The sequence below is a fragment of the Drosophila simulans genome, chromosome 3L, assembly GCF_016746395.2.
Source record: "Drosophila simulans strain w501 chromosome 3L, Prin_Dsim_3.1, whole genome shotgun sequence".
Classification (NCBI taxonomy): Eukaryota; Metazoa; Arthropoda; class Insecta; order Diptera; family Drosophilidae; genus Drosophila; species Drosophila simulans.
In genome coordinates, this window is record NC_052522.2 from 2375314 (window position 1) to 2390439 (window position 15126).

A 15126-nucleotide genomic window follows, 5' to 3' on the forward strand; every position below is an offset into this window, starting at 1 on the left:
CGCTTTGAAACCACAAATTGCATTTCTACGACTTCACACAGATCGATTCCGAAACTCTGCGTCTCTCAGTGTTCTATCCACATTTCTCTGGAACAACTGCCTACACACAAAAATGCCTCTACCCTTTTAACTGTTCAAAGTCAAGCTCAATTAACCCAATTTCAATTTGGAAAATGATTTGCAAAAAGCCAAATAAATCGTTTTGAAAGTCTTCGGCCTGTTGTCAAAACACTCGAGCATAAATCAGCACCACAACGAAATTTCTTTGGCCAAAACGCCAACTCGCTTGTGGGCCCACCTGCAATTAGTCTGCTCAGGTGGGTGTCTCTCTTCTACTCTTATTCACTCCCCGCGAATCGTGTGAAATTGCAACTTTGACTGCGGTCAATGTTAATACATTTTTCGATAGAGACCATTAACTGGTAACTTTACTGGTAAATTGTATAATCAATTGACGGCTGTAAATGTCTGGGTTTCTGTGAAAGGTCTGCTCGTGCGACAGGTGACGACACTTCAGGTGTCAAGTGCGCAAAATTCGCTAGAGATCGGTTACCAAAAACGGTTTAATTTGATTACATTAACGAACGTTGCTTAATTTCAGTGTTTGAAATGTTTATGTACGGTGATTTTTTCGAGTGAAAACTGTTTATTAAGAGAATACTATAAATCTCTGATGTTGTAGAAATGGTTGAAAGATCAATTAAAGCGACAATATTAATTTATAAAGATTTGCCGCGCTGTGTGCTTGGTTTAGAAATCTGAGTTCATAAAATGAACCTATGGCCATTATAAACACCACTTTACATCTAACAATCCATGGGATTCTTGTATAAAAGCTTTTAAGCCGAAGACTATCTAAGAACTTTTCAAACCCGGCTCACCTTGACTTTCCATCAAGCGCTAATCTTGATCACTTTTAACTGCATGCCCCTTATCCACTTTGGGCTACCGGCCTTGTCAGAGAAGCAATGAATCTTCAATCTCGTGAACCTGCCTGCAACGGCAAAAAGCCAATCCCCAATCTTCAGTGCTCGCATAGCATGCCTCATCGTTCTTCTCTCTGCATTATTATAAAATGCCGCATCACTGGCCGCCAATCTCGACTAACCCATCTCCAAAGAGGCCCGCATACCGAAAACCCGTGCATATTACTCAATTTTCAATGCTCAGATTTCGGACAGACAGCGAAAAAACAAAGGGCGAAACGAAGATGCCACACCAGACTATGCTCGTATATAAACACAAACAATGCCCGGAGTTGACACTTTGACAAATGATATTGTGGCTCAGTCGATAAGAACTCGGAACAGAAAGCCTCATACATCAGAAATGCGACATATTTTTATTCCAAGATTTTTTTTTATTATTGCAAGAGCCAACAAAAAATTCTAAAGTTTCTAAAGTGAATGTGATGCTTAGGCTATCGCTAGAACCTTGGATTGCCGTTACACTGGGTCAACAACTTGGGCAAGACGAGACGATCTATATTGATATTGATATGGATTTGCTCCAGATTTACACTTGAGCGCATTGCCGATCCTCAAATGTCGTCTGTGGTTTTGGATTCGAATTGGGATGGGTTCGTTTGGGTGCGTAATAAGAGCCTTATTATAGGAGTCACTGGCCATTTGATCTTGGCCAGAATAAATCCCTGGCTTAGCGCTGTGGAATTCTGTTTGTGTTTTGGGCGAGGCTTTCATCCTCTTTGGGATTACTTTTTCTCTGGGGTGTGGACCATATAATTCCGCATTCCCCTGACATGAAATATGTATCAATTTAATTACCTCGAGGTCCTGAACACGCAATTAAAGTTCAGGAAACCCTTTCCGAACCATCCCTAAAATACCTTTTTTACCTTCGTTCCAAACAAACATTTTATGATGTAGCAAGAAACAATAAGACGACACACCCACACCAACTACCTGAAACTAGAGAACAGGATTCTGTAATTCCTTGAAATGCCAGGCTAAAGAAAGAATAAATACTATACGGTTTTGATTCCTACCTGTTTCTTTCTTCGCTGGCCTTTCTTCTCGATCTGGTGAGGATGATTTATCTTTGACAAACTTATTTCATGCCCTATCAATTGGAGAAAAGAGGAAAACCTTTGAATTTGAATATTTTACGGAGGTTCAAGTTCATTGCCTTTGAGGCGTGGATCATAACCATTTGTTGAGGTGTTTTTTTTTTTGTAGGCGTAAGGGTTTTTACGGGTCTTAACATTAACGTAGCGAATCAGGCGTATATATTTCCCACCTAGAATCGTATTAAAAGCGGAACTCACGCTCCAATGTAATTCGATAGAGCCGCGAGGAAAACTTGTTTTCGTGTTTTTCTCCATCGATAAACTTGGCATGACTGAGGCCACGAGTCCGAGGCAGGCATTACTTTTATTGTTGTAGTGCCTCTATCTATATTTAATTTAATCGATGCAAATGCTGCTACCCAATGACCTTCAAAAGTCTGCGAAGAAATGCGTTAAAAAACATTACCTTAAGTACTATAATTACGTTCGATTGAACCACTATACCCATGCCATGCAAGTATTTTTTGTGTATTATTAAGCGAAATTATTGGCTGCTCGTTTAATTGCCGCACGTGTGCCAGCTGGAAAATAAAATAAAAAGAAATCACAAAATGTGAAAAACGTTTCATATGCTGATGCTGATGGGCATGTCCATGTACCCATGACACATGCCAGGTGGAGCTGGAGCTGGATCGGGGAATCGGGGGATGAGGGCAATCCCCTGCGTCTGACATTGATGAAATGGGCTTTTTATGGCCATGTTTTTGGTGCCCGAGAGTTGTGTAATTGTTGGCTCACGTTGAATGGCATGTCGAATGGAGTTTCGATTCTTTTTCCTTGTTATTCAGATAAAAGTGAATAAAAGGGAAAAGTTTTACTCTACAATATTGAAACTAAGTAAAGTGTATACTATAGTATACTAAAAGTGTTGGCTTGTTCTTAGCGTGATTCCAATTGATTTTATTATTTCAAGCGCATTTTATTATTGAAGTGCGCACGTCGGCTGAGTAAATGAAATTTGTTACGTGATCGTAGCGGACGAAGAGTAAATCTTTGCCATTAAGTGGAAAAATTGTGTCGTAAAAAGTAGATGGAAAATAAAATGGAAAATTACTAGAAAAACCACTGTGTGGTCCACTGAGTTAGATTGATATCTTTGGATCTAGAAATGAAATTGAGTTAAAACTCGGAATCGCAGCGTTTTCTTTAGCTGTTTCTACTTTATTGCACAATTGTTTCTGCAGTATTTCGAGATCGTTTTACGATGCAATTTGCTTTCATTGCACTTTTCTGTGGCTCACCACCAACAGTTTGTTAAAATCCGATTAAAATCAACTGAATCCATATTCGTTGCTCAATGCACTTATATAAAGAAAACAATTTTCCAATTTTGATTGCTCTTCGGGGTTTCGGTTACTCTTTCTCATCCATTTCGGCTCAAGTAGTTACCAAATCCAATTAAGTTCAATAACAATTTGGTGGGCAGGAAGAAGACAAAACAAACAAAATCAAATGGGCTGCTCTTTAATTACTCGGTTTAGCCCTTATTGCTCTTTATCGCAGTCCCTTTGGTCATTTGGCCATTTGGTCATTTAATTGAAGCCCCTCAGGGGCAAGTTCGCTGATGTATCTTTCTATACGATGATGTCGGCTACTTTTATTGTCAAACAAACAAACACCAATCGATGACACTCTTTGGAAGTGGCGGCTTTTAATAGGTTTAAGCCCAGGCAAAAATCGATAGTGCGTAAGTGCTGAGTTTTGTGTTGACCGCTGCTGTCTTTCATAAGGAAGAATGTCAAGAGGCCACAATAATTGCAACTAATCCGCAATGAAGGCTCGAACCTTGGGCCACAAAATCTAGACCACCTGTCATGTATCCATGTGCCAATGTATCCATGTAGCCATGTTCGCAGTTTGTTTGGCATCCATTGACTGTGAAGATTGAAAGTTTACCATATAATTTCTCGACTAAACCGAACCGTAATCACTGTCCGTTCAATTGCGGTCTTTGTTGCCGAGCGGATATGTAAAATGCTAGTTTCCGGCTATTTTTCCCGCTCAAAGGATGTCAGAAACAGCTTCGCGATATGCGAAATTAATTTAATGCCTTTGGTCTAGCATGCAAATTGTCAGCTTCCTTTCTATTCGAACTAGTCACTTGTCTAGCCAAAGTCTAAAATGATGCCAAACTTGGCCTTGCCCTCGGAACTCGTAAATAACGAGAACTAACTATTTGATTCGGCACACATAGTATAAACGATTCAACTGATTCAAAAGTGATTCATTCGCGAAAGATTCACATTTTTCATCCGCAAATCTCAGGTGTATATATACAAACTCAAAGATTTTGCCGGCATTAACTAAATATATTCCTATGCGGTCTTTGCACATATATTCTATAATTTTTGCACATCTCGATTTTCTGCCAAAGAAATTTCCTCTAGCTTTTAACTGAACTGTCTGTCAGCAGAGCAAAAAAAATTGAAAACGAAATACACACAAAAATAATATTTTGAAAATAAGCACTGAGTAAAAATGATCATTCACTGGTTTGTGTAGAAAATCAAATACATTTTGACACCTTACTCTTACAAGGAAGAACTATACCCATTGTTTACTTCGTTAATCACACAACTTTAAATGTAAAATATTCATTACCGAAAAACCTATTCATTCTTCGTCTAACACACCTCCAAAATAATTACGTGTACGCCAAATAAAATAATAAAATACGCTTCAAAATCTCGTTTGGCTGCCGCTCAATTTTTGTGTGTACGCATTATAAACAAAATGATGATGTGAATTCTTTTTTTTGGGCCATGGCAAAATCCATTTTGAGTATTTTAAACCCGAAAGTATTACGGAAATAGCTGAGTAGCGCAAGAAGATGCACGTTTCTGGCGTGTTAGTATATAATGTACAATTTTTTGAACAAGTGCCTTTAGCAAATCATAATTAATTCCGGCATACGCCTCGTTCGACATTGAAGTTCGGTCTTACCCGTCGATTACCTCCTTTTTTCAGATGGCTGGGTCAAGGTCTTGGGACTGAAAGTACTCGAGACGTGTTAATGGCTTGTTAATCCCACAAAGCAGCACAAAAAACAAGTTCAACCGCTTAAAGCGAAGCGTGCAAAAAATGCATTTTCTGGCTCGTCTCGCAATAAAATGCTCCGCTTTGTGAACTCTAACAAAGATCGCTGTCTGTGTTTATTTTGAAATCTTTCCCCAGCCGTTGATGTGATTTCCCTGCAAACCCTGAATGATCGTTAAAGTTATACGTCTTTAGTCACAGCCCACGCAAAGCTAAACAAACTTTTAATATTTCCATTGAAAGACTTTGTTCTGTCTTTTGTGTCGACAGAGGGATACGAATTCTATAAACAAACATACAAATTAAGGCGTTAATTGCATATCCATACTGAATCAGAAAATCAATTTGGGCTAAGACTTAAGGTGCTAATTAAACTCACACTTTAAGCAAGAACTTATATTTCCTTTAGAAGTACGACTCTACTCACATTACTATTACCAATTTCTTCATTCAGAGTTCCAAATCTGAGATATAAGCTCGGATTGAGCCATCTCCAGTGAACCTGTTGCTCCGATTAACATTTCATTCATCCAAAACGAAATCCCAAATCCCACATAAGCTTACGCAAAAGGCCTTCGAGAGTTTCGCGTAATTATGCAGATTTTGTGTTTCCCTATCGAATCGAAGTTAACTAAACGCTACAAATTAGCCGGCTCTGCAGCTCAATCTGTGATCCCCCTTCCCAGAAGTTGAATTTATAATCGGACACATAATTTTCATAAATTTAAATGCATACTTACCACCTGCTTGTTAGGCTCCCCAGTTTCCCAACGCACATTTCGTAGCAATTAAAAATCGATTTACATGTGTGTGTCTGTGGATCAAATGCTGATTTCTTTGGCTCACACTCGAGTTTGGGTGAAAATTAATGACTTCCAGTGAAAGTCGGTTTTGTATAACAAACAGCCAGAAAGGTGAAGTGTAAACCAATAGGTAAAATCGGGGGCCCACCGGCCGACTGCCCAAGATCTCCATGTCAAACGCGGCTTTTCTGGGAAAAGTTCAACGCCCCGATATTTGAAAACGAAAGCGACAAGTTTCGTCTGTTTGTTATGTGTTATGTGTTTTTTTTTCGTTTAGATATGCAAAATATTTTCTCATGCGTTGGCCACGCAGAATTTTTATTTTCTTATGAAATTACAGCAGCCACAAAACACTTTTAATGCCGGCGGCTGCTTTCAAAAATTGTTTTTCGCTTTCATGGTCTGTTAAAGTTGTGAGCTGAGTGGCGAAAAGTTTTGAATCTATGGAATATAGAAATTTTTGAAAACATGTTTTGGCCAAGTGGAAAATTGCCTATGTATAACAAGAAATTTGTGGACTAATTGTAGGAGAAAATAGTTGTAAGCAAACAATTTCTAGATGAAGAAAAATGATCAAAATGAACTTTTAGAATTATATTCCCCAGTTGGCTTTCATAGGATTCTTGAGTTAACCCCAACCCGAAAACATAGCATATCAGCATAACAAATTCTCACATTTTTCGGCTTCGTCCGACGTGAAAAATGAACAAAATATGCATAATTTGAAATGCGAGGAAGGCTGCAGAGCGATGTTAGCTGAGCGTACTTCCTGGTTCACCCGGCTACCCCAGAGATACTCCTCCCTTCGGCGATTCCCTGTCGAAACAATGGGAATGTGGCAACATCAGCGATATCACGCACTAGTCATTAGCTCGTCGGGATAAACAAACATGCTGACTTGCAGCCAAGAAGTGCAACACGTGCTGTGCATAAATATAAATAATAATAATAAAATCCGGGAGCGGGGGAGTTTCAACCGGAGTTTTTCCAGCCGAGTTGGTCAGTTCTGATGGCGTGTTGTTGACCCCGCGTTTTCGAGCATAGAAATTAGTATAGATTATGCATGCTCGAAAGACGAACCGCTGGAAGACAGAGACATTCGTTTGTCGGGGGCCATCCCGAATGAATTAGAAGTGGAGCCAAGTGGAGCCCAACCACTTGTTTCTGTCAGCCTCAAGACTTGAGCTCCGCGCAGAAATTTCTTAATTTCAGCTCGGCATTTGAGTTTTTTGCGGCTTTTTTGCATAATGTGTGTGATAAGCTTGGGGGATTTTCCGCTCTGACACAGATATTTCAACTTCTTTTGGCTGCCGCAGAGATGCTTTTGCAAGCGGATGTGGCAGATACTTAAAACGGTATTCAAACAACGCTGCCAAGTTTATAAATACACTTCACTTATCCCTCGCAATGTACAGCACTTACCGCATAAATCTTGGCAGCTTTGAAGTCGCCCCACGAGCAGCGATAATATTAAATTGAAGTCATTAAACATGTAATTAAAATTCGTGTTTCAGTTCATTAACTTCTCGCCGCACAGCTGCGAATATAGAATTAGCGAAACCGATTTGAATACATTTTTAATGAAGCGATTGAAGCTGGGGAATCCAAGGTTATCCCAGTTTGCCCAGGTAGTTCTCTACCCCAAGTTCTCGAGGATTGTGACCCATATTGCCGCGTTCCTCGCTCGTCTGATCTTTCCCCAGTGTATATATAGCAAATGTCCGACTATAATTAGATGGAACTCACTTCACCCACTTTCGAGTGCACTTTAGTTTCGCCACCGACTAGATCTTCCGCATAGCTCGGGGCTTGTTTTCGATTTTCCAAGCTGTCTAAACAGTTTTCCTACCTTTGGACTACAGATAATTGCATTAGCCATCGCTTTATATACCAGCCGAGTGAATCATTCGGACATATTTATGTGACACAAGTGGAACATCTTCGATCAGTGTTATAGAGATGCTATTTTCGGGAACATTCATAACCAGAAGTTGGTCACATATTCCCTTCGCCTCTCCCGAAATTAATGATCTTGTTAATCGGGTGACAGAACCACAAACAAAAGGTGACATACACTCATACAAATAGTTGAGTGAAATATGGTCTTAAAGTTCTAACTTACGAATTCAATTATATTTTTATAAGAATTAATGGTGAAAAATCCATAATCTAGTCACAATACTTAGAAGGGAAAACACATTTCGATCTTGGGGTAATTTATTTCTGAGTGCAGCCTGTGTTTTTCCGCTGGAGGATGAATTTATGAACCGCCTTCACCTGCAGAGTTTTCCCTGCCCACTTAATTGAATTGTGTATTTTCGGCCTTAATTAAAAAGCCCGAAGGCGGGGTAAAAGTTCATTGACTGCCCGCAATCGTAATACACTTTTAATGATCCCGATTTGGGCAAGCTAGAAAAATCAATTTAGTTTCCAGCTTTGCTGTTTACTTAATTGAAATTTAGCCTACGGCCTAGGGACTAACTAAAGGGATTTCCTCTAGAGCACCGCCTCTCTTGCCCCAACCATGTAAAACGCACTCTTGGGAATTCTTCACCCCATTCGCCGGTTCTCTTAAGTTCTATAGGTGCTCTTCTGCCCATTTGGGGAGCTTCTTTTGGGAGCTTTTTAGTCGCCTGCGAATCGATCTTCACGGAAAGATTTTCCTTAGCCGTAATCAGTCTAGAAAGCGCGAGTGCTCGTGACGGATCGGATCGGATCGAATCGGACCTTCTATATACCTCGATCTATATCGCGCGAATTTATTTCCACCCAGTTTGTACTTTTGCTGCCTGTTTTATTTATAAGTTTTCTCAAATATTTCTCGTTTTGCCCGTCTTTTTTTGGGGATTTGCCATTTGAGTTTCGGGAATCTCGTTCGGTTTCGCATCTGGAGTTGTTGCGTGTGCTTATTTATAGTTTCCCCAGAGATACAATCGCACGTTTGATATGTGTGCCTATTGTTGTTTGGTCGGCTTGCGCCATTGCGTATGAGTGATTTGCGTTGGCCATCTTACCCAGCCGCATATGATTTTTACTGGCACATTGCCCGACATTACGCAGCTGTTTAGGAGACCGTAAATTCCCCAGTCAACGTTCTCATGTAATTTACATAAATATAGTCTAGATCAGATTTTATAATGAGCCTCTAAAAAGCGATTGTGAATCACGCCGAGGAACAAAGATCTTTGGGGAAGTCTTGCATATATTTCCATCTGTAAATCAAAGTTGACAAGTGAGCGAATGGTGGTGACCACACGATGAGACATGTGTTCTTGGAAGTTTTTAAAATTCTATCGAAAAAGTTCTTAAAATTTTTACGAGACTTTGAATTGTTATGAAAGATAAAAAAAGACTAAAAAACGACCATATGACTTTTAGTTTTCTTACTCAATGAATAATGGATGCGAGTAATCCATTTTGTTGAAGCACGATCATTTAATATCGAAAAACTTTCAAATGAATTAAAACTGAATGGTGCTAATAAGGCAATTTTTTCCATGACAACTCCAAGTGTTCCTCAAGTTCGCTAACAGATGCCAACGATATCGAATGTCATTCGACACGAGCATAATCTCTTTATGCTCATGTTTCCTCAATCATTGTTTACCACTTGGGAGGGAAGCAAGTGTTACCCTTTGGGATATTCTTCTGCCCCGATATCATTTGCCGTCATCCTTAGCTATTTCGAATGGCGTCAGCAACGGAAATGATGCGTCCAGATCCCACACGCCGCCTGGTGCCCCAAAATCGGACCAATTGCGGAGCTTTCTGTATAAACAAATATTATATATGTGCCCTCCCCGTCGAATTTCACACGCAATTTGGTTTATTTTCGTTTAATATCCTCGAAAAAGAAAAAATAAACCGGAATGAAAATTGTATGGAGAGGGCTGTAAAATAAATTAAATTAATTAGTTTCAGCATTTGTTTGCGGGGCCTTTCAATTGGCAAATGGGATTGGCAGATAAGATTAAATAGTTCCTTGGGTCTTAAAAGCTTTGATGGATCACGAGAGAATTGGCTGAAATGTTTCCAGGAACCAAACAATACATTATGCATTATGTATAAGCAAAGTGGCAAGGGGTTTATCTAGATAGCTTGTATTTAAGTCACTTCTCAAAGTGCTCGCTTAACTTCTAATTTGCCATGATAATAAGGTGCTTCCGCTCTGAATTCACTAAAAAAGAGTATTTATGTGCAAGTACTGTGTGGGAGCCGTATGCAAATGATTTCGCTTAGGAAGAAAAAAAACCGCACTTGACACGTGGAAAAAGATTGAAGTTAGATGTCTCTTACACTGGGAAAAACGAGAAGCCCTAAATATTTGTCTAAACCCAGGGTCCAACGACCCTAAATCAGATGGAGTTTAAATTCTGGTTGTCATGTAAATGCAAGCGACGTGAGGTCGTAAAAAAGCTTAAACCTTTTAGATAGCCGCAAAGATCGTTAAAAACTGACTGAGTTTGCTTATCTCGAGGTCTTAGGGCCAAGTTAACACAAGTTGGCACCATGAAATCTTATCAGACTCGCGGTTCCGCGAGTTGCGGGCAAATAAAACATTCATTTATCTTGATTGCGTTTGAGTAAACTCAACTAAATACTCTCTATTTCTCTCGTTTCATTTACAGACTGTTCAGACCACTTGGCGGCCACAATTGCCGCTGCCCAGGGAGCTTCAGCTGACCAATGACCGGAACAGCGCCGACGACCACGATTCAAAGGTGATCACGACCACCACAACCACAGCGGACATCCATCACCACAACCACCAGGAGGAGGACGAGGAAGAGGATATGGATCGGCTAAGGGGCAATCACAGCATTGGAGGATCCTCGCAGCAGCTTTCTGGCAAACAGAAGTGGTCCTTCGGAAGGCTTTTTCGCAAGAAAAAGGAGGCTGAGAGTGCCTCCTCCAGCGAGGAAGATCGCAAGGCGGGATTTGTGCCTGCCCAGCGTCAGTCAGGCAGCAAGCCGAAGGGAAAACATGGCAAAGGATCACGAGGTAGCAGCAAGTTCGATCACATTGTGGTGAGTCCGCGGCAAGAACAGGCTCCACCGCATCCACCCCAACCGCAAATCGACAATGAGTTCTTCTTGCCTTTGGAGGCCATACAACCGGAGCCCTACTATCAAAATCAGCCGGGCTACTATCAGCGATCGAGTAACTCATTGGACAGGAGATTACTAATGCAGCCTGGAGCTCAGGGAAATGCTTACCAGCAGCCCAAATCTCGATCGGCGCAGCGAGGTCCCAAGCCACCAGGAGCTCACTCCAGCGAGGAGGAACTGATCTCGCTGAACTCCTCCACGTTCTCCAAATACCGCAGCGATGAGAGTATTCATCTGGGTTCCGCTGCTGGCCAAAGTCGACGCAGTCGAGCGGCCCGCAATGAGCGTTACTACAAGAGATTGTCCCGGGATGGCGAACCAAGTCATGGCGGAGCACCCGTTGTAGCCCAGCAGCGATACAAGACCCAGCCACTGCTTTTATCCATCTACCAGCCAACGAACGCCTCCACTGGCTATGTCCAGTGGCAACCGCAGCCCCAGAAGAACCTGCAGAATGCGATGCAGAACGATGGAAAGCGAAGCATCAGCTACGACAGTCACATACACCTGCAGAACATGAATGGGAGGATGCAGAGTAAGCCATTGCCACCGCCACCGCCTCCAAGAGATCCGCTGAGGAGAGTGCATGTTGGAGGTTCCGGACAGATTGGATCCAGCTCTGGCGACCTGCGTCCCGTGTCCTACGCCTTCGATCACAATAGTCGCTGTGCGTCGGACGATCGCATTTGGCAGCCACCCCACTACCAGTCGGTGCATTCACTCAACTCCCAGCCCAGTTCGTCAATAGTCAGTGCACCAGTGAGTCAACAGCAACCCCATCACAGGAGATTCATAACTCGATCCGAGAGGAACGCAAATCCTGGCAAGCAATCCCTGCCGAATGGTATTGATTTCCACTATGTGGCAGATGCAACGCCACGCTCGAGGAAGCCCATACACATGATGGATGCAGGCAGGATGGACAATACAGGAGTGCCAGCATCCAGTGGCATATTGCGAACCTCTAAGAGTGGGCTACCCACACCAAGTCCTGCTCCCCAGCAGCCCTTGGCCAAACCGCGGTCGTTCTCCAGCTCGCGACTTAGTGAGCTTCGAACCTATCCCATGCCAATGTACTCCGAGGTGCAGAAACCTAAGAGGACTGCGCCACCAGTCAATCCCTCGCCGAATCAGGATAACATAGTGTGTGGGAGTCTGCATATAAAACCCACACAAGAGCATGGGAACCAGAACTATGTGGAGATTCGTCATCGGGATGTGCACAAGACCAACTCAATGCCGCACCATTATCAGAACAGGCGATCTGGCGAGGATTTACCCAACAAATATGAGGAGTACGTGGCAGAAAAGAGGGAGCAGCATCAACAGGCACCTCCCCCAGTTTATCCGGAGCGCAAAATGAGCTTGACACCAGCAGTGGCACCACCGCCTCCTGTTTACTTCCCCCGCAAGAAGCCTGCCAATTTGGAGGAGGCCATCAACGAACTGGAGGCCATTTACAAGTCTCTAGGACTCACTGAACCAGCCGAGCCCAAACAGGAGCCAAAGCTGGATATTTCCTCCAAGATGCGCGTGCCAACTCCCAGTGATTTTGAAAAGTTCGCCTTGGCGCATGCTGATGACTACGAGGATGAAGATTCGCCAACCGGAGAACCAGATCCAATCAGAGATGATGTGGCCTTCAGGAACCTACAGTTGGCCAATCTGCAACATCGGCCATCGGAGAAGCAGCCTCCATTCGGCATACCAGTGGGACCCATTGTGCCTGCTCCACAGTCGGATTATCTTCACGTGGAGCCAGTGAGGGTTAAGAAGAAGAGTGGCTCTCCTGACATCATTAAAGATGATCTGGCTGTGCGTTCATTGAGAAAGGATCCTCCTGGTCCCAAATCCAGCTTTGTCTACCCAATGCAAAAGAAGCAACGGGCTATTCGAACCCAATCGGCCAACATATACAATCTGATCCAAAGAGACGCTGCGAAACCATCTGGTGGAGATCTCAAGAGCTACATGGAGCTGACTCGCAACCTTGAAAGAGCTGGCAGCATGTCCAATCTGCAGGGTGAGGATGGCAGTAATACCAAAGACGTACCCGCCACACTGGATCTGCTCCGAAAGTTAAAAGCTCAGGACGAGGAACTGGATTTGGCTAGGAAGCACCACCCCATACCGTTTAGGCATCCCAGTCAGGGAGGAGCTATTGCCCAACTGCCAGAGCGGTTGTCCAAAGAGGAAACACCCAAGGCAGCGCCTGTGCCAGCTCCCCGAAAGAGTCTGACTCCTGAACCCTTGCTAGATGATGCTCTTAACAAGATTGCCCAGGATGCGCAGGCCAGCAGCATTAAGCTAAGTCAGGAACTCCATGAGCTTCGTAAGGAGGCATTGATCACAGCTGCGAGACCAAAGTTGAATGCCGAGCAACAGAGATTAGAGGATGAACTGCAGCAGATTGAAGCCGTCTCCGAGGCAGCCAAGCGTTGTGGCCAAATGCTGCTCGAAACTCTGCCAGATGCGGGACAGGAGGGTCAGGAACCTCAGGATAAGCCCCTCAGGAAACTACATAAGGAGGGCAAACTCATCCGAGCTATCGATGAGGTGTCCGAAGCTGCTAATGCGGTCTGTGAGAAGATCCTCAAGGACATAGTGACCACAGAACCACCGGTGGTAGTTCAGGAGGCCCTCCAAGTGAGGCAGACCACAAAGACTGGACCAGGCGGAGAACAGCTGGTGATGCCGCATCTTATCAAGAAACTAGATCCCATACAATCCGACAAGATCGAGCACATTGCCAGGCGATGCATGCGGCAGTTGAGCGAACTGGCCAACAATCCGGACTACGACAACCTGGCCACCTGTAATATGAGCAACCGCACCACCAGCGCAACGGGTGGAGCAGCCGCTGATGCCACTCTCGTTTGTCCCGTTCCAGAGACCCAAGCCAAGAGCCAGACGCTCGAGGAGATTGACAAGATCATGCAGGAGTGCGAGCGTCAGGCGAAGAGCAGCAGCTCAACCACAACCACCGATGATCAGCGCACCACCGCCCCCAGTCTGACGAGTGGGAGTGGCAGCGGGAGCTTCCCACCCAATGTGAGCACCACCGCCAGTTCGTTCAGCTCAAGCAGCGACTGTTTGGCCAAGTCGTCGAGTCCCTCGCGCGCCAGCCGTCCGCTCTCCTCGAGCATCACCTCTTTCAATCCATATTCCTCCAGCGACTACATCAAGTCGCAGAGCAGTGATTGCCATGCACCAAGCACCGATCCGATCAAGACCTTTAGCACCACCTCGTACGAGGTGCAGTCCACACCGCAGAGCACCACCATTAGCACCAATACGATGAGCACGAGTCAGAGCAACACGATCAGTAGCACTACTAATCCGAGTGTGGAGTCCAAGCCATCCGCCCCGTCGGTATCGCCACCACCCCTGCAGTTGACGCCAGTGGGTGATCGGAGGTGCAGGAACCGGGAGCGGGGAGCTTCCTGCTCCTCCACATCCTCACCTTCACAGTACAACTCGAGCGAGGAGCTGGCCGCCATTTTCGGCATCGAGGAGCAACCGAAACAGCAGCGTCGCAGCCGGCTGACGCGTAATGCCACAGGTAACGGAGATGATCCCGCCACCACTGAGGCCCCGAGTTCGCCTGTTTCCGATTCCGCCAACGCCAATGATACTGCCAATGCCAATGCCAATACTACTAATCCCGCCCAGCTCGATTCAGCTAATAGCGCTACTAATCCCGTTATGAATGTTCAACTTGATGTTACTACTAGCACCTCCACCTCAGCCTCAACCACCCATCCAACCTCTAACGATAATGCTAGCACTTGTAGTAGCCATAGTTATAAGCTAGAGACGATTCCGGAGCAGGATCACGAGGAGGTGGAGTCCACGCTAAAGTTGTCGCCGAACTTCAATAGGATTTATGCCAGCAAGATTCGCATAGTAATGGATCGCGATGGAGAGGCAAGTCCCCTGCCGGAAGGAGCAGCGAATGCTGCTTTAACTCAATTCGATTCTCTGAGTTCTCTGGAAGAGACCTCCTCCAATCCGGATTCTGGGAATGTTAGTCTCACGGATTATCCCCTGGCGAACCATGCGAATGCCTCCCTGGAACTGCAGACCGCTTACA

General features: G+C 44.1%; 1 protein-coding gene across 12 annotated transcripts in view; it reads left to right on the forward strand.

Annotated features, from left to right (window-relative positions):
• The window catches only part of LOC6736492 (supervillin), a 110811-nt gene that overhangs the window by 13148 nt on the left and 82537 nt on the right, over positions 1-15126 (forward strand). For 10 of the 12 annotated variants that reach the window (XM_039293719.2, XM_039293724.2, XM_039293717.2 and 7 more), the window contains exon 2: positions 10554-14595. In XM_039293719.2, coding sequence (XP_039149653.1) covers positions 10719-14595 — 3877 coding nt within the window. In that variant the 5' untranslated portion in view covers positions 10554-10718. Of the gene's footprint in view, positions 1-8574; positions 8698-10553; positions 14596-15126 lie in introns of those variants that run through there. The other 2 variants (XM_039293720.2, XM_039293723.2) reach the window with 2 other exon arrangements.